General features: G+C 49.1%; 1 protein-coding gene across 2 annotated transcripts in view; it reads left to right on the top strand.

The window, feature by feature from the left end:
• TTC7B (tetratricopeptide repeat domain 7B) overlaps positions 1–16,941 on the top strand; it is a 1,510,908-nt gene that overhangs the window by 666,417 nt on the left and 827,550 nt on the right. For both annotated transcript variants that reach the window (XM_085626529.1, XM_085626530.1), the window contains exons 10-11: positions 6,016–6,099; positions 7,614–7,718. In XM_085626529.1, coding sequence (XP_085482655.1) covers positions 6,016–6,099; positions 7,614–7,718 — 189 coding nt within the window. The remainder of the gene's footprint in view (positions 1–6,015; positions 6,100–7,613; positions 7,719–16,941) is intronic.

Below are 16,941 nucleotides of genomic sequence, written 5' to 3'. Positions count from 1 at the left end.
TAATGGTCTTCCCCGATTACATCCGAGAGGTCCAGTCCCAGCGCCGCTCTTATGGGGAGGTTAAGCAAAAGTTACGCTCGCTGAACATCCAGTATCGGCTCCTTTTTCCGGCTCAGCTGCGAGTGATTTTCCAGAACAAATCTTTCTTCTTCGATACGCCTGAGGAGTCGTGGACATGGGCAACAGAAGAGCGGCCGATGAGGCTAACTGCCCGAGACCCGGCGCCGTCCGGTGGCAGAGAGTGCGCCTGGCTGGACATGCCGACCCTCCGGCCACGACGCCGGCGCTCCGGGAGGCGTAGGGGCCAGCGGCGCGCCCGCTCGGACTCTCCGGTGGGTCCTCAGCGGGGACGCGCACCGGGGCCAACTGAGGAGAATGCTCCTCCTCGGCGGCGCTCCAGCTCTCTGGGCCGCCCTGATTCCGGGGCCGCCTAGCCTCGCCCATCCTTGCTGGACCTTCCAGACACTGATCTTTCCCGCAGCCCGACGCTCCTCCCAGGGCCTGATTGAGTCCGTGCAGGTCTGTCGGTTTCCCTTGCTCCAGCTACGAAAAGATGTCTTTAATTGCTAGCACCTAGTTTTATGACTCGCTGATTACTGATATGTACATCCTACTATGATGAGGATGTCTCCATGATGTTCCCTTGTTACCAAGCGTTTTAGTTTGGTTCTTTGCTTCACTGTTTGGGCGACAGATCATTCCGTTCCTGAAGTGTAGGGTGAGGGTTGGGGGGGTTTGTTCTGGTTTTTATTTTCTTTGTTCTTTGTACCAATTCGGTCATGCTACATCTGGGTGAACGCATCCCACACATTGTTCTGACCCAATGTCCACTGGCTCTGAGCTCGGCCTTCTTCCCACCCTTTCCACCACGCGGGCCGATGGCCCGGTTTCCTTCACATTACCCTCATGTCCGGCGAATCTAGCAGAGCGTCCTCGCTCCATATCATGTCCTGGAATGTTAATGGCTTACTGGACAAGATTAAGCGCGCTGCCGTCCTGCAATATGCTCAGCGTCAGGCCGTGGATGTGCTCCTGCTTCAGGAGACCCACCTGCTAGGCAACCACTGCCCCTTCCTTGCGCACTACGGCTTCGGTGCAGTCTGGCATTCTGGATTCAATTGAGGTTCGAGAGGGGTGGCTATCCTGGCGCAACGCACTGTTCCCCTAGTAGCGCGTAAAATGACGCACGACCCGCAGGGTTGTTTTGTTCTTTTAGAAGGGGCCCTCAGGGACCACCCCCTTAATTTACTAGTGGTTTATTCACCCCCGCCCTGCTGGCTCCCACACTCCGTAGACTTACCCCTGTGATTGCTGCCCTGCCCCTGGGACTGACCGTGGTGGGAGGTGATTTTAACGCTGTTATGGACCCTGACCTTGACTCCACGTCCCCTTCCTCCGCCTCCAGAACTGTCCAATCCGGCCTCCTTTCGACATGGGCCGCCTGCCTGGGGCTCGGATATGCCTGGAGACTTTGGCACCCGACTGCGTGCCAGTACACCCACACCTCAGCTTCTCACCACACACATGCGCGCATAGACTATATCTTCCTGCCGGCCTTGGACTGTCGGGCGACTCAAGCGGTCTCTATCCTTCCCAGGGGCCTTTTGGATCATTCTCCAGTGACGCTCCGTGCAGGGGCCTCCCCCCATCCTCCAGCCCACGTTGGTTGCTCAACGCCTGGTTCCTCCAGGACGAAGAGTTCAGGGACAGCGTTGGTGCCGAGCTCCAATGCTATTTCGATACAAACCAGGGCTCAGTGTCCTCATCTTGTACCCTCTGGGAGGCCGGTAAGGCCACCATCCGAAGATTCGCTAAGGGCCAGCTTAAACTCACCTGTGTGGCCTGTGACTCCGAGGTCACGCTTCTGAAAGCGCAGGCCGCCCAGCTTGAGACACTCCAACCTGAGGACAGAGATGAGGCCCAAGATAGGAGACTTACATTCCTGAGAGACGAGATCAGGCAGACCTCCATGGAAGCTGCCAAACTCCTTTGGCGCTCTTCGGTGGCCCGAGTGTACGGCTGGGGTGATAAAAATGGGAAACTCCTCCATCGCCTGGCCACTTACCCAATGGCCAATCGTATAGTACCGGAAGTAGTCGACACGAGTGGCGGGATTCATCGTGCTTCGTTAGCGGTGGCTCAGTGCTTCGCTACCTACTACGCTACCCTATATTCAGCGCGGGCGCCTGGTCTTTCCCACCATGAGCTCCTCCAGCGAGAACGCTTCCCCCTTCCGTGTCTTGTGATTCTGCAGCGGTGGATCTGGATCTTCCGCTTACCCCCGAGGAGGTGGCAGACGCCATCTCCCACATGGCAGCTGGTAAGACGCCGGGCCCGGACAGGCTCCCCCAAGAATTCTACTTATCCAACCGGGATACTTTGGTCCTGCCTTTCATTGAGATGTATAATGAAGCAGTGGAATGTGGCTCCTTTCGCCCAGAGACGGACCTGGCTACCATTGTAGTGATCCCAAAGTCTCAACCCCCCTCGAGCTGTTGTTCGGACTATCGTCCTATCTCGCTTATCAACACCGAACTTAAGATCCCATTTAGCCACCCTGGTTCATCCGGACCAATGTGGCTTCATGCCTCTCCGAGGCACTAGACACTGTCTCAGACGCCTTCATCTTGCTCTTGCAAACCGGCACTTGCTATCCCCATATTTGTCTCTCCTGCTTGTAGACTTCGAGAAGGCTTTTGATTCGGTTGATTGGGGTTACCTGGAGGCTGTCCTGGAGCAGATGAGCTTTGGTGCTCCCTTCCGCAAGCTGGTGAGGACGCTGTACCAGCGACCCCGGGCGCAGGTCCTAGTCAACGGAGCTTTATCCCACCCTTTCCCCATTCGACGTGGTACGCGGCAGGGATGCCCCCTCTCTCCGATCCTCTTCGCCCTGGCTATGGAGCCCCTTGCCTGCCTTATTCGCAGCTACCACTCCCTCACGGGCTGGCGGTGGCTCAGCTTTGCCGAAGACAAAATCGCACTTTATGCGGATGATGTCCTGCTGTTTTTGGCAGACCCAGCCCAGTCGGGACCCCGATGCCTCCGAGCGCTTGGCCTCTTCGAATGTACCTCTGGCTTACAGCTCAACCCGGCTAAGTCCGTTCTGGTCCCCCTGCACGTATCGCGGGAGTGCTTTGATTGGCAGTCGACGATTCCCCTTCGATGGCAGTCCTTCAAGTACTTGGGGATCTGGGTGGCGTTTCTCCCCGAACTTGCATGGTCGCCAAACGTCACCCCGCTGGTCAAGCGGATCCGTGCGGATCTCTCGAAATGGCGTGCTCTGCCCCTAAAGCCTTTGGGAAGGATAGCCCTCTTCAAAATGATGATTTTACCTTGTTTTCTCTACATGCTTCAAAACACACCTCTTGTTCGCCAGGTCTTGGTTCCGGGAGATGGATGGTCTGATAACAACGTTTTTATGGGGGGGGGGGGGGGGGCAATGACGCATTCCACCTTTTGACGGTGGTCTTGGTCTGACGAACCTCTATTTGTATTATTTAGCGACCCGACTACTCACGCTTCACAACTGTTTTAACGTCGGATGGTCTTACCCGGCGTATCGCCTGGAATTGCACACTCTGGGCTTCGCCTCCCTCCAGGGGATGCTATATGGTGCGGGTGTCCCTCGGGCTCTCCCTGGGGTTACCCGTGAAGTGTTCCTGGCTGGGCGGGCCTCAGTGCGCCACACCCGCTGGTCGGGCAGTCTGACTCACTATACCCCCCTGTGGTGTGGCACCCGGCTCGAAGAGGTGGCAGGGTTCCGGCAGTTGGACCTCATTGGGATATCCCTGTTGGGCGATGTCTGGAGTGGTACCCATTTGTGCTCCTTTCAAGACCTGCAGGCCAGGCACTCTCTCCACCCCTCCCAATTTTTCCGCTACCTGCAGCTGCGCCATGCCCTCCGCTCATACATCCCAGATGGTACTTCCTTGCCGGAATACAGTCCCCCGGAAGCTCAGATTATGACTGGTGAATTGGGGAAAGGGGGGATTTCCAGAATATTCCGATCACTCACCAATAATACCCCCAACTCCCTCTCTCAACTCCGCGACAAGTGGGAGGGCTGGCTTGGGGCGCTAGAGGATGCCGACTGGAGAGATGCCTTGATGGGCCCTAAAACAATCATGGTCTCGGTGCGGCTTTGGTTGGTCCAAGTCTATTTCCTGCATGCTGCCTATCTTACACCGCTGCGCCATCACAGCGTGGGGCTCCGGTCGGATGCCCTTTGCCCCCGCTGCTCCCACCCCCGCGCAGACTTCTATCACATGGTGTGGCTTTTCCCTGCGATACAGAGGTACTGGGAGTTCTTAATAGGAGAATTGACGGAGGTCTTGGGCTGAGAGGTTCCTCTGGCTCCTACACGTATTCTCTTGGGCATCACTGATGGATTGGACGGTAGCAGAGCGGAAAAGCTTTTTCTTAACACGGTCTTGGTGGTAGCAAAGAGGGATATCGCTGCCCATTGGCTGACTGCTACCGCACCAACATTGGCGCGTTGGCGCAAGGGGGTGGACTGGTGTGCCGCCCAGGAACTACCTCTTTATGTGGCCAGGGGATGCCCCGAGAAATTTCGCTGTATGTGGGGGAAGTGGGTGGGAGTGACAAAGATTTAAGGTGGGTTGGTGGGTTAGTTGGATCTACGGATTGCCTCTGGATATGTTGACCTTTGATTTGCATGTACGTCACTTTTCGTATCAATGTGGAATGTGCTTACCCTGGACTATTCTCATGCGATGTAATTCTGAATGGTGCTGTTTGTTTGGTTACATTGAAAACTCAATAAAATTGATTATCAAAAAAAAAAATTCAAAAGCGGATAAGAAATGTAATGGGATTGTACAGTACAGTTTACTGATGGTATTTTTATATAGTTCTGTTGAATGCCTGAGGTGTATCATTACATCATTCTGAGGTTTCAATTTCAGACCAAAATCTGAATCTGCAAGTGACGATCTATTTTGGGAAATACATTTCTTGATGAACTTGTTGGAGATTGACAGAATACAAATTAATCACTTAGATTTAGACAGTATATAGGTGGCGACAGAATGGCCAAAATATGATGACCAATAAGGAGCCTAGGTCCACTTGTCTCTGCAGAGAAGAACTATTTGACTTGGCTGAGCTGACCCTTTCCCTATCTTCATTACAACCTTAGATTTTCCCTTATGCCTAAACTCCCTGCTATTGGGATCAGCTTGACAGCAGAGGAGCTCTACATGGATCCACAGCGTGTATCCTTATTCTTTACTGTAGGCCTACTACCAACATGCATGTTTTTTTTGTTTTTTTTAACATTCTTTTTATTGAAAACAAGCATCGACAACATTAGAGCAGTGCAGCAAGTTTCATCACAGTACACACTAATGGAACATTAGACAATTCGATTTACAGTACAGGGAATGTGTGTAGGCCTACGGGGAGATGCATTCCTCCAGGTCTGGACTACAGGGTGGGCAGCATATTCCCCCCCCCCGATAATCATTCCACTGACTCCATACTCTGGACCATTTCTGTGGGCACCCCCGGGACATGTAAGAGCTATTTTTTCCGGGAACATGCACCAATTTAGGTCTTTCTTCCAGTTCTCAATTGTAGGAGGCTGTGCCGCGCCCCACTTCTGAGCGTTATTACGTTTCGCTATGGCTAATCCCAGTGTGGCCCATTGAGTCTGAGAGGTGTTGAGGTCGATTGGCTCCCATACATTCAGGAGGCATCTACGGGCCTCAGGGTGAAGGATGACAGCAGTGACCACGCTGATTACACCATGCATGGTTTTTAATGATATTCACAAACTCTTGTTTCAATCGTATGCAACCCTACCATGGGATTATTCCAGTTGATGAGATTTTTCAGTTAGCCAGGCTAAGTAGTTGACTTTTGAACACATAGGGCATAGCATGAACATCTTTATTACTTGTGATAAATCTGTTTTGTAATTGTATTCAGTTGGAGGTAGGTTTGGTATTCATGGCACTAAACGTTTTTCTATGTGTTTATTTCTCTTTTTTGTAGTGTTTAGAAAGAGCGATGAAATTTGCGTTTGAGGAGTTCCATCTCTGGTATCAGTTTGCATTGTCCCTGATGGCATCTGGAAGGGTAAGTATAAGTAATTAATTTTCCTTTCTTATTTTCTGCTTTTTGTTGGGAAGGCCCATATCATTATGTTCTCCTAATCTGGAAAACATATGGCGTTCCGTCTTCTTAATTTAAGATATACTAATCTTTGTGCCTATGTGCCATCAAAATATGTGGCATGCACAAGCTGAAGTCCAAACTGTCGCCCACAATGCATTATTCCATCTGACTCCCCATCTCTTGTTTCCAGTCTTGCTTGCTTTGCTCTGAACCTAACGTTACACCCCATGTTAAACTCATCCTATGTATCTACTCCATAGATCCCCTGATCTGGAGTGGCACCTCTGGCTTACTTTGTGCTGTGCACTACGCTGCTCCTTGGAAGCAGAATACAGTTGGTTCAACCAAGCCTAGTTTGGCAGACTGCGGCACTGTGACTCACCAGCTGGCTTCGCACCTTTCACCCTTAAGTCATAGAGTCCCTTCTCATTGTAAATTACCAGTGATTAAAGGTGATGGTATGAAGTTAGAGGGCTGTGCTAAATCATGTAAATGTAAATCCGTATTTGTACAGCGTGAACTACTCACCCTTGCGGGTCTCAAGGCGCTGGGGGCCGTCGTGGAAATTAAGTGAGCTATTTCCCAGAGTCACATGGCACTGAGCTGAGCTGCCGCCGGAGCCGGGGATCGAACTGTGAACCCTGTGCCCCGAAGTCAGCTGCCCTGGCCACTGCACCACACCTCTCCACCAATCATGCAGAAGTGTGGTCGTGCATGTGCCCTAGCATGAAGTTTTTTTTCAAGGGATTAACCCCCACCTGAGGTTAGAAGAACAAATACAATCCATTTCTGGTTGATCCTTCCTGAGTTCACTGCTCAAGGTTATTTACAGTACTGTCCTCTGGTTCCTTTGTTTAGGTTTTTGCCGTTGAAAGTTAATGTCCATTTTATGATGTATTGCTTAATGCACGGAATTGACGAGACATTCCCAGTTTGGCCAGCTAAAGGAGTTGAGACACTGATTTGCATTGAATTACACTGCTTAATAAAATGAGGAAGAATTGGTTAGATTTTGGGTCACAATATTCTACAGCCAACAGCTATGTACAGATGGCATTGGCTAATCATGGTCCTTTCATTTAGCGTACTGTGAATAGACGCGGCGTAGAGTATCTGAAGACAATAGTTATCTGCTCCTACACTTTGATAGCTCTCAGGGACCCCATCTTGGTTACCTCAGTCGGACTCATGCTAGAAAAGGTCACATTGCATCAATGATGTCAAAGTCTGATTGTTTTTGCCCTCACAGAGCTGCTGTCCAGTTGGGATCCAGCCTGCAAACCTTCCAACAATGCGCTGTTCATTATGACACAAAGATTTCATCTAGTTACGTTTGTTGTTGAAAATATATAGAAATGCAACCTTTTGTAACAACCCGATACATGAAAGTGTGATTCCAAGAGTTCTAGACAAGATTGCTGAACTTCATGAAATGACACATTGTGTTCATGATCTGTCCTGCTTGTTTTCGACAGTCTGCTCGAGCTGTGAAAGTCCTGAAGGAATGTATCCGCCTAAAGCCCGATGATCCAACCATTCCGCTCCTGGCTGCCAAGTTATGCATGGGATCTCTGCACTGGGTAAGTCTGGTGACATGGCGGCGGATTTCACGGGGCTGCAGGATGAGCTGATGTTTTCATTATTTCATGTGCCAGACTGAAGCGGATTATCGACGTAGTGAACAGCTGTGGCCAGCAGAGTGGGCTGGAATCAGCACAGACACTCAGAATTTGACAAAGTAAGGCACTCATGCACTGTACTTACAATAGCTTTCCAGTTTGGTTTCTAACAAATTCTTGATTTGACATCTGTAAGACTGTTGCGTCATCATCCTTTTGGAAGATATTAAAATTGTTTTCCAGAATATTTGCAAGTGAAAATTTAAAAGCAAACAAACAAAAAATACAGAAAAGAATAGCAAAAGTAGTTTCCTAGAAACGCAGCCAAAACGCTGCAATTTACATACACTTATGCCGTAAATATTTCTTTCGGGCACAGTTAAGTATTTCTTTTACATGTACCGCTCCACATATTTCTGATGTTAGAATTATTTTGTAAAATGTATCCACATAATTTAAAAAATTCTCCTGCACATTTCATTTTCATATTTCTGCAAGCAGAAAACACCCTAATAACGTGGCACAGGTTACAGGGACATTATACTAGAAGCATCAGTGCCTCTCTTCCTTCTTTAATCTGGCAGGTCAGTGTAGTGATGAAAATAATTGAGAGAAAATATTGCATTTTTTAGATCTGCAGGAAGCTCATTAGAGCCCAGCTCTGCTGTCATACTTGCTGTTCAATCCAATACCCCAAATCGAGTTCTGTTTTCTATATTACTTCTGAAACTGATAGTTTAATATCTAAAGCTATCACCCAAATGGGTTGTGAAATTTGATTAAATGATAAGATTTTAAGGAGTATCCCACTCCAAATATGAATAACCATGTTGTGCTTGTACCAGTGCTATTTAAAGGTTAGCTAGTGTATTACATTTGCCTGAATCCCCTACTCCAGGGAAGGAATAGGTTAATTAGCATTGATTGTCTTTGGTTAATGATGTCTCTGAGGTTTAGCTCTTGCGTCTTCATCTAATATAAAAAAATGCAGGGAACTCTGGGTTGTGTTTTAAAGGAGTAAATTGGCTCAGGCCAGTTATATTCAAATTACGGGCTATACCGCACTAGTCCTGTCAAAATAGTTTTGAACTGAGCTCACACATTTTTTAATTACTGATGGTCCATTCCCTTTATCAGGGCTAGTAATATAACCAAATTGTTTATTTCCTAGGCTTCAGGTTGATCGTGTTTTTTGCGGTCATGTTTTTTTTTCTAAAGCATATGATCAAGGTTGATTAGTCTACGTCGTTATCCCAAGTGCGTTGAAGGATAGTAACGCTGCCCAAAAAATTACAAAGTGGGATTATGACTGTCCTGATGTCACTATTCAGCATGGCCCGAAATGTGTCCTATTGGAACTTCCCTGTGATGTTGATACCCCACGATTTAAACTCCTTTTAGTACCCTAGGGCTGATTGTGGCCAAGAGAGATGTGGCTAGACTATGGGGGGGGGGGGGGAGGGCTCCGGAGGTACCATCCATTCATGAATAGAGGAGGGAAATGGACCTCTACATGGCAGCTGAAAAAGTCACTTACCGTAGCTAGGATTGCCTCCACAAGGTTCATTAGATATGCGGTAGGTGGATTGCGTATTCTGGTCTGGGCCCCCTAATGACGAGATTGGTCATACCCCAAGTCGGGAACCATGTTTGATGTTAATGTACCGTGGGGAGACTGCTTGCTGATGATAAATAATGTTCCATATGCTGCTGTCGTTTGGGGTTTTGTGCACTGGCTATGCACTTATAGCGATTGCTGTACACTGCTGTGGGTTGTTTTTTTGCGCCTATTGGTGAGTATTATGCTGTATCATGTGCTTTTTCTCTTTTCGTTGTTTAAAGCAAACAAAAACAAAAAATGTTTTCAAGTGGGATTATGATGGTGCATTGTTCGCGTGGCTAATCTAAATTCAGCGGTGTTACCTGCTTGTCCCACTTCTAGTCATTTGGCATTCGTCAATTGAACAATGATGACAGTTTTTCTTTTGCTTTCATTATTTTTTACTAATTCCTTGTTTTTCTGAACTTATTGAATTTGTTTAGGGAACTATTCATTGAAAAAAAAATTACATAATGGTAAATTAAAACGGAGTATTGCATTAGAATTTTGTAAACCATGATTTCACAATGTTAGGTCTCATTTTATATCCACAGTGCTAATCCCAAGTGAAAAAGCAGACGCTTGTCTTTTTTTCCATACCTCAATCTCTACATTATTATTGTTGATAATTTTCCCCTTTCTGGGCGTGGACTTATTTCCTCTTCTAGTCAGTATTTACGGATATCAAAGAAGATCTTGTTATGGAGAAGGAAAAATTACCTGTAATTGTAGCTCTAATGAAGGCTTCTACTGCAGATTCCTCACAACATGAATACTCTCAGGTTCTAGAGTGGATCTGGAAACATGAAATAGCTCTTCCGTGCCAACAGGTGGCGCCATTGCTCTATCGTGGCTCGGGATCCTTCCCGTTTGAGACATAAAAGAGTGATATAAGGCACCACCTGGACTGCTAATGTCGGATCCCTTTTTAGGTCTCGCCTGACCCAGCGCATGCGCTGGTCTGGGGAGACATTTTGTGAGGGCTCCAAAAAGTGCTACCAGGCCAGCCTAGAGCTACAGGGCATGTGCGCGGGCGCACGCGTCGCGCTTTACCGCGATTACTTTCACTTTCGCAGCCGCTTTGATGTTTCATCGCGATCACTTTCGCGGCCGCACAGCCGCTTTGATGTTCTCCGTGAGGCTTCAATAGATTGCAGCAGTTAAAACAAGCATTGGCATAGCCAATAGGTCTCGCTTTTGGGACCTTATAAGTGTTTAGTTATGCAACTGTTGCATGGCTAAACACTTATAAGGTCCCAAAGGCGAGACCTATTGGCTATGCCAATGCTTGTTTCTGTAGCCTTAGAAGTGGACACTCTGTGCTTGCACCCCCTGGATTTCTGTATTTGCATTTGGAGTGATTGGTCCTTAAGTGCTGGGGTTGTCCCTACCCCTGTTAAAGACTTTGTATTTTACCTTGTTTTACTGTTGTCTTCCACTTTGTAAGTGCCTGAATGTCTTAGATGTACAACACAAATGATTAGGTATGTCGTACCCCCAGGTTTTTCTCTAAATTCAGCTCTTGGAGCGATTGGGAGGAGATGGCCTCGCAGTGGGGGACCTACCTCTGGTGACTGTTTCACCTCCATCCTCATAGGGGCAATTCCCCTGCCTGGCATCTTTCCTGCTTCAGGGGCAGTTCTCTACCTTGGCACCATCCTTTGACTCATCTCCTGTCTAGTTGGGAAGATGCCTGGCTCCATTCGGGCTCAGTGCCTATTACATCCCCAAGGTCTTCTGCATACTCTTGTAGACTGAGCTGACACTGATGTCCTTGGTAGACATTTGGCCTTAAAGTGAGGAAGGTGGCCTAACGGCTAGGGTGGTCGACCTCAAATTTTGTGAACCGGGTTAGAGTCTTGGCAAGGATGTGCAACATCTTGTGATTCTGGGCAAATCACTTAATCTCCCCGTGCCTAACAAAAATTAATGAGACCTCATATAATGCAACTGGTGCTCGTGAAGCGCTCTGATACCCGATACATTCAGGTCAAGTTTGCGCTATAAAAACTCTGTAAAAAAAAGTTCGAAATTCCTTGCTTGCAAACAGGCTGACCTCTTTTGTGGGAGGTCAAAAACTAGTAGCAGTTGACCTGACCTCCTAATTGTCTCAATTCAATCAATGTAAAATTTCAAACATCTGTTGAATGTCTAGCGATTGCAGAGCTCTCCAGGATTTTGGAATAAAGACTTCAGAAACACAGGTTTGTTCAGGTTAAACTTCTAGGTATGAACTTAGGATTCATCCACGTAATAACTTTGTCTTTCCAGATTTTAAATATTATACTTACACCTGCTGAGAATTATTTCTGAGGTAGGGGCTCCTGCTTTCTCACTTTCCGTTGAGATATCTTTCTCTTTATAGCAATGTCTTCTAACTTGGGAACAATCTGCTCTTTTTCATTGATATTCATTTCAATACTATAGGGAGAGCTGGTGTGGGAGTTGATTCAGCGTACGCTTGGTAGGTACCTCTGGTGCATTTTTGTGCCTTCTTCACCTGGTTGCTCTCAGCCAGTGAATCACCATCTAGCCTCTGGAGTTCGGTATTACTTTTAGCATTTTTTCAGCCTATGAAGAAAGAATTCAACTCTTTATTAGTCTCGAGGTCAAGCACCTCTAATTTGCCTGAGCGCATCTGCAGCTCTACCTTTGTAACAACGAAAAGGAACACTGCTGACATCCTTCAAGTACCTGGTGGCTTTGCAGATACACATACCCCTGAAGGCTGGGGCAGTCTCACTGGTGTTATTGGAATGTGCCAGCAAGTTCGAACCCCTAGCTTTGCGTTACTTCGTTAGGTTGTCTGGGTCGAGGGAATAAGCACAATTTTTAGTGATTAATTCAAGCCACCAAAAAGAGGAACAGCAGAGAACTCTTTGCTACATGAGGGTTAAACTCGTTTTAATTGCCCCGTGTTCTTTTTTGTTTATTGGATATATTTTAATTGAAAGAAAAACTTTTCTTTTAGGCCGTATTGTTCGCTTTTGAAAAGGTTTTTTTAAATTCTTTTGAAGAGTTTTTCTAAGATCCAACGCTCCTAACTGAGATAGTCAGAGTTTAAGTATTTAATGAAACATGCCCATGAGATTCCAGGTAGGTAACTTTTTCATTCAGGGATAGTTGTGACAATTGTTCCTAGAAGAAAGGCATTTTGTATTGTTCGAGGCATGTGGGCTGCTGAATTCATATCTGTGCATAGATCGCCGCCTAGTGTTGGGTCCGGATGTTTGCACGTTGTTGTCCTGGAAGAGTCTTCGAAGTATCCTTGGATAGGTGACTCCTCCCCTGGACTACAGTGCGCATGGGCATCCTCTCCATCCTCAGATTGTTTTTTTCCGCCATTGGGTTCGGATGTGTTATCTTAACTCCAGTTAGGAAAAACTTTGAATCGAGGCCAAAAGGCCTTTAGTTCGCGTCGGTACTGTTCACTCGATCGGTTTCGACTCTACCTGTTAGCTTACTAACTTTTGAAACAACTTTTCGCTTTTTACCTGACCATCGACGACACCGACGATGGAGTCGAGGACACCATTCAAGAGGTGCCCGGTATACAATGCGAAATATCCCCATATCGACGTCCACCCGGTCTGCAACAAATGCTTGTCGCCGGACCACGACGAATCGACATGCATGGCCTGTGCCCGGTTCCGTTCCAAAAAGACTCTACGGAATCGACGAGCGGCGAGACTCGAAGCGCAGCACGCGGCACCGGCCCCGGCAGACATCTTCAACGCCGAAGATGTCGAGGAATTGGAAATCCTACCCTCCAATCCCGGTTCCGAACATGACTCCGGTTCGGACGACGTCGACGAATCACTCTTTCGCAGAGATGAAGACAACACCGAGGTAGGAGACGGCGATGAGGCCTTAGGGGCCGAAGAGAGTAGCTCCAATGACGAGCAAGGCCTACCCGTTCAGACTGACGAGAGCCCAGTGCCACAGTCTATGGCTCCGGTCGAGGGATCGCCTTCGGGCCTTACCCGAGACCTATCCCGCAGTTCTTCGGCCCCGCCCTCAGGCCCGGCCTCGGACGTTCAGCGGCAGCCATTATTACCTAAACCGGCTGGTTTCCCTTCTACCAAACCGAAACGGAAAGCTGCACTGGTACAAATGAAACCGAAACCGAAAGTGGCGCTAGTCGGATCGAGGCCTTCCACACCTTCGACGCCAGCGACACGCATCGGCACCGGGCGCAACAAACGAGACTTCGGTGCCGAACTTGAAGCGGCCGATGTCGGAGTCGGCATACGGAAAAAGGCCCTCGGTGCCATCAAACCTGCTCGGCTCACGGCGCCGACGCCATCGACTCCTAAACCGAAGGTCATACTGCCTGTTGCGTCTCAAGTCGCTTCCACGGCAACACCAAAGCCTCCAGCATCGAAAACGTCGACGGCCATTTCCGCCCCTCGACCCGATGACCCACCGGCGCCGAAAAAGTCCACGGCCGCCTCTACAAACCTGGTCGGAGCTAAGGCCTCAAAAGCGCTTCAAGAGCGACCCGTTGCAGCACAAAGCAGCAAAACCCAAACGGCCCTCCAAGACACGTCGGGCTCCGGCCCACTAAAAGCTCAAGCTGCCTCTTCGGCGCCAGCCGCCATAACTTTTGGCCTGCCGCCATCCACGATCCCGAAAATGTTCCAACTCAGGACACGGGTCACCCACACCACGGTTACACCTGCTGAGACGTCTCCGTCACATTACATCGACGCCAACACCGGCAGGATGATTATCCATGACCGGAGGATAACTTCGGAGCCACCCTTGGACCCTTTCAGGATCCCATTAAAAAGAAAGCTGCCTGTGGACTCAGAACCTGTGCTTTGCGAATCTTTCGACTCGCCCTACCAGGATCCTCTATCATTCTCTCCCACACACTCCGACACGGATGCGTTGGCAGACTATATGGATGACCAAGTCCCTTACCACGGAGACATGGACCCTGATGACCAACAGGACCCTGATCAAACTTGGGGCGACCCTGCAGACCCCAGTGCACCTCTAGATGCACAGGACCCACAGCTCTATGGAGCGAAAACATCTCCCACAGAGGACACTGCAGCGTTCAACGCTCTTATTGAACGTGCTGCAAATAATCATGGAGTGCAGCTTCACTCTGACACCGTGGAAGACGACTTCTTATGGACACTTTCGCTTCCTCAGAAAGGCATGTAAAGACTCTGTCCATGTTGAAAGGGGTCCTCAAACCAGCCAAGGACATCTTCAAGGAACCCACCAGGGCAAGGGTGATAAACCCCAGGATCGACAAAAAGTACAGATCAGCACCTGGGGACCCTACTTACATCAGAGGCCAATTACCTCTCGACTCCATTGTCGTTGCGAATGCTCGCAAGAGGGCACACTCGCAAACGACAGGTGACACTCCTCCCCCGGACAAAGAGTCCAAGGTGTTAGAGACCTCTGGCAAGCGAGTTGCCGCCCAGGCTGCCAACATATGGCGCATAGCCAACACTCAAGCGCTCCTCGCTCGCTACGATAGAGCGCACTATGACACATTGGAGCAACTACTCCAACATCTCCCTGACCAGTTCAAAGAAGGTGCAGAAATTCTTATCAGAGAGGGACAGCTACTCACAAATGCTTCCATCAAGTGTGCACTAGATGCTGCAGACACGGCTGCCAGGGCTATAAACACAAGCGTCATGCTGCGACGACATGCCTGGTTGCGAATCTCCGGGTTCAAACCCGAGGTGCAAAATAATATCCTAAACCAACCTGTCAACCCCGACTATTTATTCGGGCCGGAGGTTGACACAGCCCTTGAGAAAATAAAAAAGGACACGGACACTGCAAAGTCCATGGGGGCTCTCCAGACTCAGTCCTTTCGGAGCAGCTCCTTTCGTCGCCCCGGAAATAGAGGAGCAGGTAGAGGACAGGGGTCACAGCAGACATACAACAAGGGCAATACCCAAACCACCTACGATAAAAACACCCGGGGTGGATATCGTGGCTCCAGTACAAAGGGCAGAGGACGCGGCTACGGCAACACCAGGTCCTCCCCCAAGAACAAGCAGTGACGCCCTCTCCCTTCCTCCCGACCACATAACACCTGTCGGGGGAAGGCTACAAAGGTTCCTGTCCACGTGGAACTCCATCACCACGGACAGGTGGGTCAAAGATATTGTCAAATACGGTTACTGTCTAGAGCTAACCTCCACTCCACCCACAATACCTCCAAGAAACCGTCCTATGTCCTCAGAGCACTTAACGCTCTTACAGCAAGAGGTGCAAAGTATGCTTCTAAAAGACGCTATAGAGGTCGTACCCGTCCACGAGCAAGGTACGGGAGTGTACTCCCTCTACTTTTTAATACCGAAAAAGGACGGGTCACTCAGACCTATACTAGACCTAAGACCCCTGAACCGGTACATTCTTTCCGAGCACTTTCACATGCTCACTCTCCAGCAAGTCCTTCCGCTTCTCAAGCAGGGAGACTTCCTGGCCACACTGGACCTCAAGGATGCGTATTTCCACATACCCATTCACCCCTCACACAAAAAATACCTCAGGTTCACTGTTCAGGGACAGCACTATCAATTCAAAGTCCTGCCCTTCGGCGTGACAACAGCACCCAGGGTTTTCACAAAGTGCCTAGCTACCGTGGCGGCACATCTACGGAGGCAGCACATACACGTCTACCCCTACCTGGACGACTGGCTCGTTCAAGCGAAGTCAGCCCGGCAATGTGCCAGCCACATGTCCCGCACCATTCACCTCCTTCACAGTCTGGGATTCTCACTAAATTACCCAAAATCCCATCTCCAGCCCGCACACGTACAACAGTACCTGGGTGCGACTATAGACACTCTGGCGGCCACAGCTCAGCCAAATTTAGTGAGGATCAACAGCTTGCAAATGCTGATTTCCAAGTTCAAACCCCAACACTCCCTTCCTGCGCGAGTGTTCATGCAGTTGATAGGCATGATGGCCTCCTGCATTTTCATAGTCCCGCACGCGAGATTACATATGCGCCCGCTTCAGGAGTGCTTAGCACGTCAGTGGAATCAGGCTCAAGGACAGTTGAAAGACCTAGTGTTGGTGAGCGGTCGGGCATACAACTCTCTGCATTGGTGGAATCCACAAAACCTTTGCAAGGGCCGACCGTTCCAAGAGCCTGTTCCACAAATAGTACTGACAGCGGACGCGTCTCTCCAGGGATGGGGAGCTCATGTACTCCACTACACAGTGCAGGGACTATGGACGACACAACAGAAGAAAATGCACATCAACCTTCTGGAACTGATGGCGATCTTCCTGGCCATGAAGGCATTCAAAGTACATCTGTGCAACAAGGTCGTGTTGATCCGGACGGACAACATGACCGCAATGTACTACATACAGAAGCAGGGAGGAACGCACTCTCCACAGTTGTCTCATCTGGCTCAGAGCATGTGGAAGTGGGCCATTCAGAGGAACATGTTCCTCATGGCGGAACACCTCCCCGGCAAGGACAACCAGATGGCGGATCTGCTCAGCAGACACAGCCACCAGATGCACGAGTGGGAGTTACACCCATCAGTACTCCAGCCGTACTTCCAGCAGTGGGGTCACCCAGAGATAGAC

Source organism: Triturus cristatus, chromosome 9 (genome assembly GCF_964204655.1).
Source record: "Triturus cristatus chromosome 9, aTriCri1.1, whole genome shotgun sequence".
NCBI lineage: Eukaryota > Metazoa > Chordata > Amphibia > Caudata > Salamandridae > Triturus > Triturus cristatus.
This window is presented reverse-complemented; position numbering and strand designations above follow the sequence as displayed.